This window comes from Ostrinia furnacalis, unplaced genomic scaffold (genome assembly GCF_004193835.3).
Source record: "Ostrinia furnacalis isolate ACB-3 unplaced genomic scaffold, ASM419383v2 OfSCF1803, whole genome shotgun sequence".
NCBI classification, from domain to species: domain Eukaryota; kingdom Metazoa; phylum Arthropoda; class Insecta; order Lepidoptera; family Crambidae; genus Ostrinia; species Ostrinia furnacalis.
In genome coordinates, this window is record NW_021132042.1 from 625,587 (window position 1) to 642,343 (window position 16,757).

The window sequence follows — 16,757 nt, forward strand, 5'->3', positions numbered from 1 at the left end:
TACAATTTACCGCGTACGGTCCTGCAAACGCACGACAAACGTCCGAGACGAAACGTCTAAATAGAAAGAGCCCTTATACGCACCTGTGTCCGCGTTCGCCACATTCTGACGTGCGCCGCGCGAGGGGACTGTGAAGGCTACAGGTGTCTAAATACATTTTGATTTACACGCGCTCTGCCACTTTTTTCAGTAGCTACTCAAAAAGATGACTATAAAACACAAACTCACTGGCAATCTTAGTATTCAGCAGGTAGGAGGAACGGAGGTCAGTGCCGGCGCCCTGCATGGGGAAGTAGTGTTCGGTGCAGGCCTGCTCCGAGCCCAGGCGGTTTACCAGGTCCTTCAGCGCCACCAAGGATTCCGCGTCTGCCATGCCGCCCCCTACTGCTAGCAGCTGGGGAAGAAACATTTTGGTTGAATGATGAGGAAAGGAAATCGTATCCGTATGGCGATTATCACACTGCGCCGCGATACGCCGCGGTCCGCGTGATTTCATATAAAAAATCCCGCGCGCAGACGCGTTGTCAGTGTGTTCTGCCGCGCGTGTTTTCTATACAAACTGAGATACTTGCATACAATGAATAAATCTGTCGTCCCGCGTACCGCGGCGGAGCGCGGCGCAGTGTGATAATCGCCTATCGGTTGATTGTAGTACAGGGTGGTTGTCGTGGAGCTTTTAATTTGTGAGTTCGTTTCAACCAAAGGACGACAGCTGGACAAATACCTCCAGGGAGCTTTTAAAAACAACTTAGTGGCTTGGTGCTTCTTAGCAGCTACAACGCCTATTATGTGAGTGGCACTGAGCCACATCTTACTCCTGCTTCTGACATACCCCTAACTTGAATACTGCAGCGTTTTATTCCATGACTTGCTACCGCATCCCACTCCTGTCTGTAATCCACGACAATCCACCCACTGCTTGCCTAAAAAGGCATGGAGCTAGACCTCCACAACGGCATCATTTAGTTGTCTTTAATAGTTGATTCGGTAGAGACCAGATTGCCACTGCTGTCCATTAGTATAGGCGTAATACTCCTGCCGCGTGACTGCTACCGTGTATTCCTCCTTATGCATAACAAGGCAGTTATTTGACCACAATCGCACCTGATGTTAAGTGGGATGCAGTCTAGGTTGGTACATATCTGCCCTGTAAGTGCCTATTCACTCTCGCCTTAAAAAATGCCCGGATTATAGTCTTCGGGAAAGAGCAGTAGGCAGCGAATTCCAGTCCCTAGCTGTTCGCATTATAAAAGAGTCATCGAAACGCTTAGTGCGAGCTGGTGAATGTCAACAATCTAGGGATGGTACGCTAACCTGCGTCTGGTTCCGCGATGATGGAAGGGGGCTGATGGAATAGACATGTTGACACCACCAGTCAATTGACGTACTTTTTAAATCTGTCAAAACGAAACTCTCCCATAGATTTTGTATGGCACTACAAGCAAGTGACGTCACTATTTTGTCAACTCAATCAAACTACTTTTTTCAATTACAATGCGAACAAAAATCGTAATTTACAGGTAATTTTAAATTAAAGTTTTTAAGACCAGAATGAAGGGTCTTTTCAACCGACTTCAAAAAAGGAGGTTATCAATTCGACCCGTATGTTTTTATTTTTTCTATGTTTGTTACGCGATAACTCCGCCAATTATGAACCGATTTGAACAAATCTTTTTTCGGCGTATAGGTAATACCTCAAGGGTGGTCCCATTTAAATTTAATAATAGAAAAAATAACCCCCAAGGGTGGAAAATTGGGGATGAACTTTTTTATACGCAATATTTTTAATTTTCAGTTTTTTTTTGTGTTCACGCATTTGAAGTCGGTTTTATTTTTTTAAAAAGGTAATTATTAAAACAGTTGTGGTTTCGAATTATTGGGGTATGGTGTCAAACTGTCTATTAGTTTGCTGTGATTTATACTCGGCTGCTCTCACCTTGTCGGGCGGACAGTCGCGTAGGGCTCTCGCGGCGGCCACGATGGCGTCTTCCCACTCGGCCGGCACGAGGTTCCCGCGGCTGTCTTTCAGCATGGGCGTGACCAGTCTCTGCCGCTTGAGCCCGTCGCACGCGAAGCGAGACTTGTCAGACAGCCACTCCTCGTTGATCTCCTGCACAACAAACAGTTTTTATTTGAGTTAAGCAGCTGTTATGTGTGTATTTTAATGGCCAAATTGCGATTCTCGCCTATTGTCTGTTTTAGTATTAGTGTCATCTATCGACTGCTTTAAAATTACTAGGTACCTCAATTAAAAAACTACTAAAACATATAATTCTTCAATACAATAAACGAAAAGAAATGCTACGACAGTCTCAAAAAGTATTGTGGAGGGATAATTAGCGTTTTGCCATTATCTCCACGCTTGGCAGGCGGGTTGGAGATCGCAGTTTAAAAGATTGATGTTTTTCAGAGAGCGCTGCTGCCCATTCTCTGTTTGATGTGTAGTCCCTAAGTCGCCTCTTACGACACCCGCGGGAAGAGTAGGGGTTGGTGACAAATGTATTCTACTCTGCCGTCACCACACGGCTTTATTATGGCAAACGATTATGGCAAAACCCTCCACTATAGTGGAGGAGGCTCAGAGTCCAGCAGTGGACTGTAAAGGGCTGTTGATGAATTAGCGTTTACAAACCTCATTAGTCCTAGGAAGAATACGCAACACTTCATTGGTGCGCGTGGCGACGACGATATTGCTACCCAGAGGGTCCAAAACGTCGACGGAGTCAATCTGCAAAAACATATTCATCATAAAACAACTAATTTGCAAAAATACAAGTAAAATTACTATCGAAAATGTTCAAAAATGGTAGGTAGCTAGGTAGTCCTATAAATATTATTTCACCAATAAATTGATCCTGTCTGCCAGTGACCAAGGCTGCAGCATAGCAGCCAAAACTTCAAAAGGTGAGTACATAATGTAACTCAAGTCATAAATGTCACTTTAAGACCCGTGTCCTTCTATTTTAGTTGAAATTGATCCTGATTACATTTTTTTTTATCCACAACGAGCAAGCTCTTGGCCTGTATCTCACCTGATGGTAAGTGATGATCAGACCGAAAGTGGAAGCGAGCTTCACCCGGAATCCTCAACCACAGAGGAACTGGCTATCTTACCTCTAACTGCTGGAACACAACAATGCTGTTGACATTGTTGTTATGGTACATTGTGTACATGGTAAAGCTAACTATGGTAGAACTAATTCCGTAGTGTCCGTGACTCTCACTCGGCATGGGGCACACTGAAAACCAGCGTCGTGGCCTCCCTCACCGGGGGCCACGGCATATGCTGAGTGGGGTCCCATTGCGATGGGCATCGCTGTGCGACAGGGTGGCACTGCTTAGTTTACTTGCTCATTCATTGTATGTTTTATGTCACCTCTGTCTTATTTGCTTTTTTTTTTATTTTACCTCTTTTGTCTTTTGTGATGTCCATGGCAATAAATGTTTCTTTCTTTCTTTCTTTCTTTAATTCTGAAATAACTTATTGACAACACTTACCCTCCTGGTCTCCCAGGGTCGTGCAGCAAAGCTGTAGGGTTTCGAGGTCAGGGCTCCCACGGGGCACAGGTCAATGATGTTGCCAGACAACTCTGAGAGGAACATTTTCTCCACATATGTTCCAACCTAGAAATAAACAATTAGTTAGATATAATTAAGACATCTTGCCTAATCTTGTGTAAATCTAAAGCCATGATGATTTTTGATTGACTTAAATAAAAAATTGGATAATATTATAAGCTCTATAAGACAACCTATTCAGAACATGCCTACATTCCAATTTGAGATAAGCATTTGTATAATGAGTATGCTTTTGTTTATATTATTCAAATATAAACAGCTATTAATGAGAAGCTTGAAAAAATTTCTGTATAAGTACTACACAATGAAATTAAATTTTTGAGTCATTAACATGACTTTGCTGGAATTCATTGGTGAAGTCACTCTGTGGGCCCTAATAATATCCCAGACCTGGCCATAAATGAATAATAAATCTTAACTTATAATAAATCTGTAGAGAGGTCAATTCTGTACATGAAATATATTTTCAAAATAACTATCAGGGGGTGATTAGTGATCGATACTGATGCCAAAAATGCAATCAGTAAAATTTTTGTCTGTCTGTCTGTCTGTATGTTCCTTATAGAAACAAAAACTACTCCACGGATTTTAACGAAACTTGGTACAATTATTCTTCATACTCCTGGGCAGGTTATAGGATACTTAGGAATTCCCACGGGAACGGGATTTAGCGGGAAAATACTTTTGTATGAAAAATCTAAACCGCTTAAGTTAGACGCTGGAAATTTGGCATGGAGGTACCTTAGTAAACTTAAAGCTTAGTTACAACAGGATATTGGAAAATTCCCACGGGAACGGGAGTTAGTGGGAAAAAACATTTGTATGAAAAAATCTAAACCGCGTAAGATAGACTCTTGAAATTTTGCATGCAGGTACCTTAGTAAACTTAAAGCTTAGTTACAACAGGATATTGCAAAATTCCCACGGGAACGGGAGTTAGCGGGAAAAAACATTTGTAAGAAAAAATCTAAACCGCGTAAGAAGATGAAGGGGGGGTAAAACGAGATCCACGCGTACGAAGTCGCGGGCGGACGCTAGTAAATGAATAAATGTCCTTGGACATTTACACTGCGCTTCTAGTCCCAAACTAAGCAATGCTTGTACTATGGGTACTAGACAATGGATATAAACATACTTAAATACTTTTATTTTTTGTAAATACATACTTATTATACATAGAAAACACCCAGTCTAATACAAGCAAATATGTTCATGCACACAAATGTTTGTACTGTGCGGGAATCGAACCCGCTACCTCCGGAATAGTGGTCCGTTTCGAACCACTACACCAAACGGCCGACGAATGAAAAAAGAAGATAAAGGAACTTTTCAAAGATTTGTAACCTGCATGTCAGTGCCTCTGCCAGTGGTGCCGAAATCGTCAACGCCAGCCACTTCCGAAGCGAACCGGATGCAGCGCGTGCAGTGGATGCATCGCGTCATAATCGTCTTGATGAGCGGGCCCACGTCTTTGTCTTCTACTGCCCTGATTTATAAAAAAAAAATATGTGTCATCATCATCATCATCATTTCAGCCATAGGACGTCCAGTGCTGAACATAGGCCACGTTGATCGATTGGTAGCGGCCTGCGTCCAGCGCAAGGTTCTGGAATGGAGGCCGCGTACCGGAAAACGCAGCGTGGGACGTACACCTACAAGGTGGACCGACGACATCGTAAAGATAGCAGGAAAATATGTGTAATCTACTATATAAAAATAAGTCGGGTTTTCCTCCCTGACGCTATAACTCCAGAACGCACGAACCGATTTCCACAGTTTTGCATTCGTTGGAAAGGTCTCGGGCTCCGTGAGGTTTATAGCAAAGAAAATTCGGGAAAAGGGGGTAAAACAGGATCCTTGCGTACGAAGTCGCGGGCGGCCGCTAGTAGAGGATAAATATCACCAAATAGATTGAGCTTAAGAGGCACAACAATTTTTGTAACTGTTGATTCTAGTAGCCCTACTTTTTCTAATAAGAAATTACTGGTATGGTTTTTTCAAAAATTACAAAATATTTAGAAACACTCACTAACCTTTTACCAGAGAAATGTATGTCAGTGAAACGGCTCCTGTCTGATCCAAAAGCCATAGACTGATCCTGCAGATCACACTCTCCTCCCTGGTCGCAAATGGGACAATCCAGTGGATGATTCACAAGAAGGAACTCCATTACACCCTCTCTTGCCTTCCTGGTCAGGTCCGAGTTGGTTTTGACCCTCATGCCTTTCATGACGGGCATGGCGCAGGCTGCGACGGGCTTGGGTGACTTCTCAACCTCGACCAGACACATTCGGCAGTTGCCAGCAACTGCCAAACGTTCATGGTAACAGAATCTTGGGATTTCTACTCCGACCTGAGCAGCTGCCTGTAAAGAGTACATTTTATTATTGAACTACAATTTATTACAATATAAAAGTTATTTCCTGTGTGTATTACCTATAATGTCTACTGAAGTGCACCTATAGCTCAATAAAATTTTGTTTGTAAGAAAAAATAAATGAATATTCTTTTCATCTTCTTTACAGTAACTACAACATATATTTCTCATCATCATTCAGCATAATAGAACTTAGGAGTTTTGAAATTATATGAGCTGCTTGTTTGTTTATAAACATAATCTACGTTGTAAACCCAATACAAAATATTACCTGCAAAACAGTGGTTCCTGGTAGGACATGTACAGGTTGGTCATCAATGAAGACTTCTACTTTCTCAGGCTGCGCTGGCACCGAGTACTGGCGGGCCGCCAGAGGGGCCGCGCGCGCCGACGAGCTCAACGCAAGCGCCCGAGACAGCGGCTGGCGTAGCATTTTCTGCAGCAAACATGCACCAATCATAAATTACGCATTACCACAAAACTAATACTTTTAATCCACTTTGGATATATTTCACTAACTAAACAGTTGTTAGGGACCAATTAGCACACAATATTATCAATTACAAGTCACTAATACCGACGAAATATGGTTAAATACTGTGTTGTTGTTACATAAGTATTGGCAGCTAACCTATGTAAATATTTATACTTTCAAGCCTAAGCTGTTTCTATATTATCTAGATTATAATTTTGTGGATAATTTTAGTAGTTTTTAAATAATCTACGTCGTATTTATTGAAAATTTCGTACCAATTTTTGTCTAAAAATTTCAGAAATGGGTGACAGATACAAGAACTGTCAAACAAATGTCAATGTGGGATACAGTCCAACAAAAACTTTTGCAAAATACCGGTTTTCTCTATGGTTTGTATTAATCTTGGCTTAATTGTGAATTGTCTAAACCGGTAACATTAAGAAAAAGAACTTCAGTTCTTTTTTTTCTATTTCTTTCTCTTTCGCTCGTCTTCTACCGGGCCGTGTGGTAAAGCAGTACAAAAATCCTTAAAATCCATCCAAAAATGACTATTGGAGACGTAAAAACCGCCCAGGGACTCAATGACCTAAACACTTATTTGGCTGAAAGAAGCTATGTGTGTGGGTAAGCTCTCTTTGAAAATTAGCATAGGTTGTAAAATTGAACCACGTCGACCTCGACTGTAACCCTAACCTTAACCAGCATTAGCGTTTCCTATGTTCCGTAGTGTTGGTTTTATCACAGTTCAAATGTTTTTCCAGCTACACACCTTCTCAAGGTGATGTACAGGTGTTTGAGAAGGTCGGCAAAGCGCCGGCCGCCAGCTTACCACACGCCCTCCGCTGGTACAACCAGATTGCCTCATACACACCAGCCGAGCGCAAGTCCTGGGCTGATTGTGTGAGCCCCCTGACCGCCGGCGGCAAGACCACGGCTCCAGCACCTGCCGCCAAGGACGACGACGATGATGATGTCGACCTATTTGGCTCTGGTGATGAGGAAGAGGTATGTAATAAATCTCCATGTCAGAATTTCTTAATGAGGATCAGTACTGTTGTAGAAAATTCAATAAAACTAGTATCTACGTTAGAGATGAAACGGATATTTGTTTGGCCGGATACCGGATACCGGATATCCGGCGAGCTGCTAGGCCGGATAGCCGGATATCCGGCGGCCGGATAGTTGTCCCATTGTCATGTTGCATGTCGTAACGAGTTTAGCGCCGCACAGGTGCTTCTAACGCGATCAGTGGGTCTAGTAGACAAGACAAGTCACACTTTTCTAAAATCGAATTCGTTCGAATAGAATGTCAGATTTTGCCACTAGTCTAAAGGGGCAGATCAATTCGGGCGATTTCGGTTGCCATCGTGAGTATGTGATTGAATAGCGAAAATTCAATTAGTTTACTTGCTGCGTAATCTGACTGAACTACATTATACAGGGTGACTTTGAAATCGTTGGCATTCTTTTTAAAATAAGATTTTACTCATGATTCCCCAAATATGAGTCATATCAAATGAATTAAAATTTCAATATTTGAAATCTTGTACAGACAGCACATCAATCTTCATACTGTATTACTGTGGCATCTTATTTCAATGTATTAAGTGCTACAGAAATGAGGAGATCCGTAAACGAACCAAAGTCGCCGACATAGCCCGACGGATTAGCAAGCTGAAGTGGCAATGGGCAGGGCACATAGTATGCAGAACTGACGGCCGATGGGGCAGAAAGGTTCTGGAATGGAGGCCGCGTACCGGAAAACGCAGCGTGGGACGTCCACCTACAAGGTGGACCGACGACATCGTAAAGGTAGCAGGGAAGCGCTGGACTCAGGCCGCTACCAATCGATCAACATGGAAAGCATCGGGGGAGGTCTATGTTCAGCAGTGGACGTCCTATGGCTGAAATGAAGAAGTGTTATTTTGCAACCAAATGTATAGGATGATGTGCTGTTGACTGGACAATAGTTTTAAACTCTTTTTAAGAGCACACTAATACAAATACATAGTTAAAATAATAACAAAAAATCTCATTGGATTTGTCTCATATTTGGGGAATGCACTATGTATCATGAGTAGTCTTTAATAAAAGGATGCCAACAATTTCAAAGTCACCCTGTATGTGATCAGACCATCAGTGAAAAAAAGATCGCCTATTTTATTTGGCAATATTTCGACAATAAAATATATATTATTTACTATTTATGTATTCGTTATTAGAGTGAATAGCCCAGAAAGGAAATTTTGAAAGGCCTTAATATGGCTTTTTTGTAACTTTTTGGACTTTAGATAAAAACCGTCATTATTATAAGCCATTTAATTGATATTTAACTCAAAGATTAATGTGTTTCATTTTATTACAGGAAATTTCCGTAGTTTTTTAATATCCGGTATCCGGCCGGATAGTGAGCTACTATCCGGTATCCGGCCGGATAGTAAATTTAGGCCGGATATCCGGCCTACCGGATAGTTGCCGGATATCCGTTTCATCTCTAATCTACGTTAATCTTTAAGACATAAGAAAGATATATCTTTTTGAATTATCCAAATCGGACCATTACTTACGAAGATATTAAGTAATAAACATAGGCCGTTTTTGCCGCTAAAAGTCAACGTACGCAAGGCCGCGTGACGTCATTATATCCGAATCGAGCGCAGCCGGCGTACTAATGGGATGGAAAATATTTTTTTACGGCTAAACTATCAGTTTTAGAAAAAAACTTTTAATAACATTTATTCTTCAAAATAAAGTAACCTATCGACCAGTAATTTTTAAAAATAAAAATTGTGAAAAATAAGTATTGCTATGTCCAAAAACCACATTTTCATAGGATTCGATGCAATGCGGAGACGCGGTTGGGGTGAGTGTAACTTAATGATTGTTTGTATTGAACATAATAATACTATGTACACTTTATTTGAATAAATCGCCAAATATACCACCGCGGAGACCCCAATCGCGTCTCTGCGTGCCATTGAATCGTATGAGCGTATGGATTTTTTGCGTTATTTTTCACAATTTCCATTTTTAAAAATTACCTATCGATAGCTTACTTTATTCTGATGAATAAATGTCATTACAAGTTTTTCTCTAAAACTGATAATTTGGCTAGAAAAAAATATTTTCTATCCACGCAGTACGCCGGCAGCGTTCGGATCGGATATAATGACGTCATCGTCCCCGCGCCGGGCGTTCAGTGAACTTTTTTAGTAATTTGGCCATAACTTCGTAAATTTTTGTCGTAGAACAAAAATTTTTGCACTGTGTATTAAGGATTTCTTAGCCCTATAAACCTGCATTCACAGCTAAAAATCGAAATGATCCTCATTCAAATAGTTTCTTTAATACATAGGCCCTTTCTAGGGCACTTAACACAAAAAACTTATTCTGCAGTAACTTACCAACATTGTTTAGTTGTATACCCCCAAATTTAAATTGAATGAAATCAGCTAAGATTTAATTTATTCTTATTCAACAGGATGCAGAGGCAGCCAGAATTCGTGAAGAGCGTCTGAAGGCATATGCTGACAAAAAATCCAAGAAACCTGCCCTCATTGCCAAGTCCTCAATCATCCTTGATGTCAAGCCCTGGGACGATGAAACAGACATGAAAGAAATGGAAAACCAGGTCCGCACCATTGAGATGGATGGTCTCTTGTGGGGTGCCTCCAAACTTGTCCCTGTAGGTTATGGTATCAACAAACTTCAGATCATGTGTGTGATTGAAGACGATAAGGTGTCTGTGGACCTCCTTACAGAAAAGATCCAGGAATTCGAAGACTTTGTCCAATCTGTTGATATTGCTGCTTTCAACAAAATCTAAATGAAGCCATAATTTATTTTCTTTTCAATAAAACAATTTAAATAATTCTAGTTTGTTTATTTTACTTAAACAAATATTTACATTGATCTTTTATGTCAAGTCAGTCGAATGTTTAGACCTTACATTAATAACTTTTAAGAAATGCTAATGCATGAATGAGTATACAATAAATACAAAGTTATATCACAATATCAGAATCTTTCATCAAAAGACAATTATTATGTATAGAGACCCACAATTTGCTTAGAAAAAGTATAAATACTTCGCACACTACTCAATGACTAGCAGAGGTCTTGTCAGAGTAACAACTACTCATTCAACCTGAACACTTTTGACTCCACTCTCACCAACACTAGCTTGAAGGAACATATTAGGGATGTCACTTCCAAAATAGATCTTATTGTTCTGAGAGAGAGCTTCATACTTCTTCAAGTCCAAATATTCTTTTGTCAGCAGAAGTTTATTTGCTTCAGCTTGTTTCTTCAGATGGTAATAATCTGCCTCAGCCTTGGTTTGTTGCTTAGCTTTGTGGATACTGTCTTCAATGAGTTCTATTTTCTGCAATGATTCCTTTTCCATGATCTTCTGTTCATATTGAATTTTGGCAACCTGGGCCTCTTTTTCTGCCTCAATTACAGCTTTACGTCTGGCTGTCTCAGCTTCTTTCTCAACCACCTAAAAATATTGGATTAATGAGAAAAATAAGACTTTGTATAGAAATTTTATTTTTACTTCAATGCTAAATTAATCTGATACCTTTTGATGTTGAGCAGCAATCAAAAGCTTTGACTTTTCAGCCTCCATAAGCTCATAGTTTTTACGGATTGTCTCTGGTATCTTTGGTTTGGTCACCCTGACCGCCTGCACCCTTAGGCCTGGGGCCATTTCGTCAAGATCTCTTTGTAGTGCCTGATACAGAAAAAAACAAGATTAGAAAAAATTACACACTTCAAAAGAAGGCGAGTTATTGTACTAGTTTACTTACTGTCCTCAAATTCTCATCAATCTGGTCAAATAAGTCTATGTATACCTCATGTAAGGTATGGGCACTGCAGAACTGATTCAATTCATGGTGGACCTTGTTGAATATGAGGGTTTTGTCATACTCAGCTGTGAAGTTTCGTACCATATCCAACACTGAAAAATAGACATACAATCAGATCATACACTTAAAACCCTAAAGTTAATAATAATATAAAAATAAACATACCACTAGCTGGTTCCAATTTGTTAACAACTTCAATTCTTTCAAAATATATCATGACTCCTCCACTGGTTCCACAGGGTACATTTTTTACTTCATCAGTTTGAAGTGTCGTCTGAAATTAAACAACAAAAAAATAAGCTTTGTTTCCTTCAATAAGAACTATAGAATATTAATTGTACTAACCTGAATAGCTTTGTATGATGTCAAAAGGGGAATCATCATGTGGAAACCAGGCTGACTCGTCACTGGGAGCAAAGCTCCTCCCTAAGAACAAAAACAGTAAATGATCATACAGTATAGCTCCTTATGGTAAACATTATTCTACCAAACACAAACGAAACCTAATGAAGGGTTATTCCTTTTTTATCAATATACTTACACGATAATAAACTCCCACATGCCCTTCTTCAACTTTATGCAACGAGAAGTGGACCGTGACTCCCACTGCTAGGATCACTATAGCCAATACAGATGACTGGTCCGCCATGCCTGGCCTGCACGAAAACAATTTAACAACGTTTAGAATCCCACTAAACCGCGGTATACCTCACTAATCCAAGGCAATAAGTAATCACCTCCACAAATCGAAGTGTACACTCACAAATAGCGGTATGATGAATAACTGTGTTACTGCACTAATTATTATACTTCAGAGCAAAGCGCTGGAGTTTATACAATATTTAGAGCCCATATAATATTAAATATTAATTACAGATCGTCGATTTCCTTGTAATTAGCGATAAAATTGTATTTTAGCAATTCGAAAGAAATTCGTCTATAAATTTGACAAGTGACATCTGACATTCTTTTTTTTAATACGGTAGACGGACAATGAAAACATGTTACGTACAGCCACTATGAAAACGATAGTTAATGAAATTTTATTTGGTTAATAAAAAAAAAATATCTCGGTCAACGATGGATGGACCGATAACATAGAGAAATCTATTGGACCGAGACAGGAATTAATAATTTCTTGTTCATTTCTTCTTCACTCCTGGAGAGTACATCCAGCAGTAGACTGCCATTGGCTGAGTTTGTCTTCTAGCTTATTGTGGATCATCCTACACCAGATGTACTAAATGAAACAAAAAACTTTGTTAAAAAATGAACTTTTATTCGACTTGGTTCAAAGGGTCGTCCCTCTCCGCAGCGCTAACGTATGCCTTGCCCTCCGCGTGTATTCCATCCAGCACAGTATTCATAGTCGCCTTGAGCGCCCGGTATTCCTCCAGGGCCTTCGCGCAGAGCTCGCCTTCGGGAGAGTTACCGGGTTCGATGAAGAGCATCTCCAAGGACTGCTTCAGGAATTTCTCGGCGTTCATCAGTTCATCCTAAAAATAAACGTTAATTAAAATGGCGGCAATAGCCAATTTGAGTAACGCTATTTCGATCACAAGCACATAATTAGCTTAGGAGCGAGATAGAGCACACATAAGCAGAGAAAAAAAACATAATCTAATCAAAATAGGTTAGGTTAGTACCATGTATCCAGTACCGGTAATTTCCCGACTGTCGAATAATTTCTTCGCCAACTGCGCCGTAGTTGCGTGCAGTTCGTAAAGAGTAATTGCTGGAGCAAAAAAAAAAACATTTTAACGTTTGTGATAACTGACATGATCGATGTAAGGTCTCAAACTAAGGAAAAAAGTGTAGTGTACGTTTTATAACAGGACTCTGATAAAAAAATATAGTCCAAAATACCAGTTGCGTATGACCAAAAAAAGATCTCAGAACAACTGTATCTTGAAATACGGACTTCTTCTTCTATAGAATGTCGTTTGTTACCTTTCGTACGCGATATGCCAGGGCACAGCTTGTCCAACACCGGCAGTATCTCCTTGCACAGCTGTATCTTGCGGCGCATGAGCTTCTTGGTGGGGTGCGGCTCGCGGTTGATTGTGTCTCGAAGCACGCCGGCCAGGCGTTGTGTGGCGTCTAACAGGAGGTAGTGGTTCGGAGCCAGCACTTTGGACACGTGGCGGATGTACTCTTCTAACTCTTTCTCATCTTTTTTGTCTGGGGGGAAAGAAAATAGATATTATCAGCAAATATACTGGTCATCACAAAAATCGGCCCACCAACGTTTTACAGGAAAACTCGTTTCTACTGACACAATCATGGTGCCCCAACAATATTGGTGTTATTTGAAAGCCCAATAAATATCCTTAAAGAAAACCACATTTATTTTCTTAATAAACGCGATATACAATAAATGTGACTTGAAAAAAGACCTCACTTTGGGCTCACCTCTGGGATCAATTAGACCAATTTTTATGGTTATAAAACCAAATAATGATCTCACGTGTACTCTTTAACAGATGGATAGCGATTAATCCCAACTTAACAGTTTTATAGCCATAAAAGTTGGCTCATGCGTCTAAAACTATCTATTTTATGAAGAAGTGACTCTGGATTCTTTTACAGACACACATTTGGGGTAAAAACCTTTCCTTTAATGAAATGAAGTTTAGAACTAGGCTTTTAAATGGTAATATAGTATAGTAATATTGGTGGGAAGTGGGGATGCATACGTTTGAAAGTGCTTGTCGCGGGAGAGTCTATTTTTGTGATGACCAGTGTAGTTCGATTTTTAGAAAACAATTCTTGTTTCTCAAGGAAATAGATGAAAACTAACGAGGGCCTCATAAGAAGGCTTAAGGTATGTTTATGCTCAGAGTTTCCCCGCGTGACCTAATCAGAAATGAGATCGACAGAATAGCTCGCAGAATTGCCGAAATTACGTGACAGTGGGCGGGCAATACATAGCTTCTAGAATGGCCGTTGCGTTGGGGCTCAAGTAGCGACCACGAGGGATGCCTTTTGAAACGAACGAACTAAGAAAAAGTTAAACTCACTGATGACCTCCAGCTTATCGGAGCAGCACTGCACCTTATGTCCAATATTTGCTTGCTCGAATCTCTTGCTACAAGCCTCGCAAGCCCAGTCACCGGCCTCTGAACGGGACACGAAGCCCGTCTTGCAGTCAGGACATAGAGCCGAGCTCATGTGTGTGCCGAGTTCTGTGGTGTCCTTGCAGCGGCTGCAAGTACACTGGAAGTATTTGCCGACGAGCAGGTGCTGTTGACGGAGTGCTGTGCCCTGCAATATGATGTTTTAAAGATTTTCGGGATGATTCTTCTTTTATCGTATGGTAAATTTTACATTCCTCCGGGAGAAACTTGACCTTCACTGGTTGGGTTTTTATTGGCGGTCAAGCTGAGAAGACTGAGAACCCAGCTACACAGGAGTTGCAGCAGTGAGAACGAGAGGTGGAAATAGTCCCGCTTTTATCGTATAGATAGAGTGTAATAAATAAGGGCACATCTTTAATGCGAGAGACGTAATGATCAGTTATAGTCTTTCAATAACAGTGTGATGAAACTGATAGTTACAGATAAAATAATGCTCACCTTCAAAGGATCAGTATAATTATAATAAATCGTCTCCCCCTTCTTTATATCGGTGCTAGCGTGGCACACCAGCACATTATTATCATTTATAGACATGTGCGTGTTGCCCACACAGTCGTGGGCCAACAGTGCTGCCTTGAGGTACACCCCGCGGAGCACCTCGGAACAGCCTATGGCGGGGATGGGAGGCCCGCGGACTTCGAAGCTGTTGACGTCTATAGCAGCGCACACCTTTTGAACTAAGTCCTCGTCGGATACGGTGTCTAGGAGGCCTAATGATTTGATGAACTGGAACAAAAGACAGTTATAAAGATGTGCCTATACCACAAGCTTACTTCAAACAGAACGTGATATTATTTTCCCAAGTTATAATTTCTACCAAAACACATGGCGCGTGTAATCTGTCATGAGACATACTGTCACGGTGACAAGTCACTCATGCGCGTGCGCCTTTACATTACCTACATAGTTTAATACAACAAACCTTCACACTGTTTTCGTTGTATTCCCAAACACTGGAATTCTTCCTCTTATCCAAGTGAGTCTCCAGGCTCATAAACTCTTCCCACGCTACAGGATCAGTCTCTTTCTTGAGGATCGCGCGCAGGACCAATAGAGATCCCACATTTTGCACCATCGTCATGGGGCTTAAACCTTTTGTCAGTTTTAGGTTTCTGAAGAATTCGCATTCTGAACTGCTGTGCCATTCTGAAAGTAAAAAATAGTGGTTGTTATTTACACAGGTATACGAACATTATGAGTTACGAAAGTCTCGAAAAGGCTGTGTGGTCAATCCTTTTAGTTTACCTGTCCACAGTCCAACTTTGCGTCAGCAAAAGGCCAGTAAAAAGGGAAGACTTCCCTACTTTTAAAAGAGGGTAATTCTACCTACAAGACTTACTTTTGGGCAGTTCCTCCGGGCATCCATCTCCCGGGCAGACGGGCGCGACAGCACAGTTCTTGCAGACAAGGAACTTGCTGATCAGCGGCAGGTAGCAGTTGAAGCAGACGAGTGACGTGTCGCTGTTCGGGCCTAATGCATACGGCTCGTCTGTCAGGATACTCTCACCAGCCTTCAAGTCTCTAGCTGCTGCTAAATATCTATAAAGTTGTCAAACTTTATTTACCAATATTATTTAAAAACACGAAATTCAAAATATGTATGGTCGTGTAGGAAGATCATACCTACTCAAAATACAATAAAGGAGGTAAAAAAAAATTAAAATGTTAGACGCACCTTCCAAGCTGCTCAGATTTCTTTATCTCATATCGAGGGTTCATTGTTTCAGTTAATTTTCACCTTTCCAATTAATAAAATCGCGTTATATCTTCCGGATAGCGTCCTGCATCGGACTCGGCGTGCGACTGCGCGTATTACCCGAGTATTTTTAGAAGTCCACAGTGCGGTATTTTTAGCGCCATTTCTCGCGCGCACGGGCGGAGTGCTGACCTGCTAACATATCCACATAGCACGGCAGGTTCAGCCGAAGAATTTCTTCCGGGGGGTAGGAGCCTATTGTTAAATTGTGCAGTCAAGTATTTCTTATTGTAGTATCCATTACTAGATAGAACTTCAAAGTTACTTGATGATATAAAATTGAATCCTACTCAACAAGGGATTTCAAAGTGAATAGGAGTTGGAATGGAATCCAAATGCATGAATAATCCTAAAAACATGTTTTCTGTTCTATTTCTTTGTTGTACGATTGTTGCGTATCCCTTCATTGCAGGTAGAATAATAATTCCGGTGTACCTATCTACTCGTGTGTAAGAGGAACTTTTGATGGAATAAATAAAAGTATTAAGTTTTGCTATATTCATGAAGAAAAATTATAACTAACTTGTATAAGAAATACGTTTCTACGAAAACTCAGTTCTAA

The 16,757-nt window shown here is 40.7% G+C and overlaps 4 protein-coding genes across 6 annotated transcripts; 1 reads left to right on the top strand and 3 right to left on the bottom strand.

The window, feature by feature from the left end:
• Positions 1–173: 173 nt before the first annotated feature.
• On the bottom strand, positions 174–6,763 carry ND-75 (NADH dehydrogenase (ubiquinone) 75 kDa subunit). Of its 2 annotated transcripts, none has more exons than XM_028305876.1 (8): positions 6,707–6,763; positions 6,228–6,392; positions 5,613–5,944; positions 4,924–5,065; positions 3,499–3,624; positions 2,633–2,728; positions 1,937–2,110; positions 174–394 (listed from the first exon to the last, which is right to left on the bottom strand). In XM_028305876.1, the coding sequence occupies exons 2-8, from the start codon at positions 6,387–6,389 to the stop codon at positions 194–196; spliced, it is 1,233 nt and encodes a 410-aa protein (XP_028161677.1). In that variant the 5' UTR covers positions 6,390–6,392; positions 6,707–6,763; the 3' UTR covers positions 174–193. The 2 variants fall into 2 exon arrangements, with proteins under 2 accessions (XP_028161677.1, XP_028161678.1); XM_028305877.1 differs by having other exon boundaries at positions 6,588–6,715.
• A 107-nt stretch (positions 6,764–6,870) lies between these two features.
• eEF1beta (elongation factor 1-beta) lies at positions 6,871–10,307 on the top strand. The gene is made up of 3 exons (XM_028305844.1): positions 6,871–7,055; positions 7,193–7,436; positions 9,913–10,307. The coding sequence occupies exons 1-3, from the start codon at positions 6,976–6,978 to the stop codon at positions 10,255–10,257; spliced, it is 669 nt and encodes a 222-aa protein (XP_028161645.1). The 5' UTR covers positions 6,871–6,975; the 3' UTR covers positions 10,258–10,307.
• Positions 10,299–12,248, bottom strand: LOC114353748 (erlin-2). 2 transcript variants are annotated; one of them, XM_028305843.1, is made up of 7 exons: positions 12,066–12,248; positions 11,844–11,958; positions 11,648–11,728; positions 11,468–11,576; positions 11,243–11,394; positions 11,014–11,166; positions 10,299–10,932 (listed from the first exon to the last, which is right to left on the bottom strand). In XM_028305843.1, exons 2-7 carry the CDS (start codon positions 11,949–11,951, stop codon positions 10,570–10,572), a joined length of 966 nt encoding a protein of 321 aa, XP_028161644.1. In that variant the 5' UTR covers positions 11,952–11,958; positions 12,066–12,248; the 3' UTR covers positions 10,299–10,569. The 2 variants fall into 2 exon arrangements, with proteins under 2 accessions (XP_028161644.1, XP_028161643.1); XM_028305842.1 differs by having other exon boundaries at positions 12,040–12,248.
• A 331-nt stretch (positions 12,249–12,579) lies between these two features.
• On the bottom strand, positions 12,580–16,555 carry LOC114353747 (SET domain-containing protein SmydA-8). The gene is made up of 8 exons (XM_028305841.1): positions 16,115–16,555; positions 15,779–15,978; positions 15,362–15,585; positions 14,878–15,165; positions 14,323–14,566; positions 13,253–13,483; positions 12,949–13,037; positions 12,580–12,798 (listed from the first exon to the last, which is right to left on the bottom strand). Exons 1-8 carry the CDS (start codon positions 16,156–16,158, stop codon positions 12,580–12,582), a joined length of 1,539 nt encoding a protein of 512 aa, XP_028161642.1. The 5' UTR covers positions 16,159–16,555.
• Positions 16,556–16,757: the final 202 nt, after the last annotated feature.

Bases quoted from the DNA above. Each gene is read 5' to 3' on its own strand.
- LOC114353747 (XM_028305841.1), bottom strand. From the start codon at position 16,158: ATGAACCCTCGATATGAGATAAAGAAATCTGAGCAGCTTGGAAG. The intron at 15,979-16,114 runs GTGCGTCTAACA...ACAACTTTATAG, and splicing joins AAATCTGAGCAGCTTGGAAG to ATATTTAGCAGCAGCTAGAG. The intron at 15,586-15,778 runs GTAAGTCTTGTA...TTTTACTTTCAG, and splicing joins CCCGGAGGAACTGCCCAAAA to AATGGCACAGCAGTTCAGAA.
- ND-75 (XM_028305876.1), bottom strand. From the start codon at position 6,389: ATGCTACGCCAGCCGCTGTCTCGGGCGCTTGCGTTGAGCTCGTCGGCG. The intron at 3,625-4,923 runs GTTACAAATCTT...GTTTATTTCTAG, and splicing joins GCAGAGGCACTGACATGCAG to GTTGGAACATATGTGGAGAA. The intron at 395-1,936 runs GTGAGAGCAGCC...TTTCTTCCCCAG, and splicing joins GCGACTGTCCGCCCGACAAG to CTGCTAGCAGTAGGGGGCGG.
- LOC114353748 (XM_028305843.1), bottom strand. From the start codon at position 11,951: ATGGCGGACCAGTCATCTGTATTGGCTATAGTGATCCTAGCAGTGGGA. The intron at 11,395-11,467 runs GTATGTTTATTT...TCTATTTTTCAG, and splicing joins CAAATTGGAACCAGCTAGTG to TGTTGGATATGGTACGAAAC. The intron at 11,167-11,242 runs GTAAGTAAACTA...TTTCTGTATCAG, and splicing joins TTGATGAGAATTTGAGGACA to GCACTACAAAGAGATCTTGA.
- eEF1beta (XM_028305844.1), top strand. From the start codon at position 6,976: ATGACTATTGGAGACGTAAAAACCGCCCAGGGACTCAATGACCTAAAC. The intron at 7,056-7,192 runs GTAAGCTCTCTT...ATGTTTTTCCAG, and splicing joins GAAAGAAGCTATGTGTGTGG to CTACACACCTTCTCAAGGTG. The intron at 7,437-9,912 runs GTATGTAATAAA...CTTATTCAACAG, and splicing joins GCTCTGGTGATGAGGAAGAG to GATGCAGAGGCAGCCAGAAT.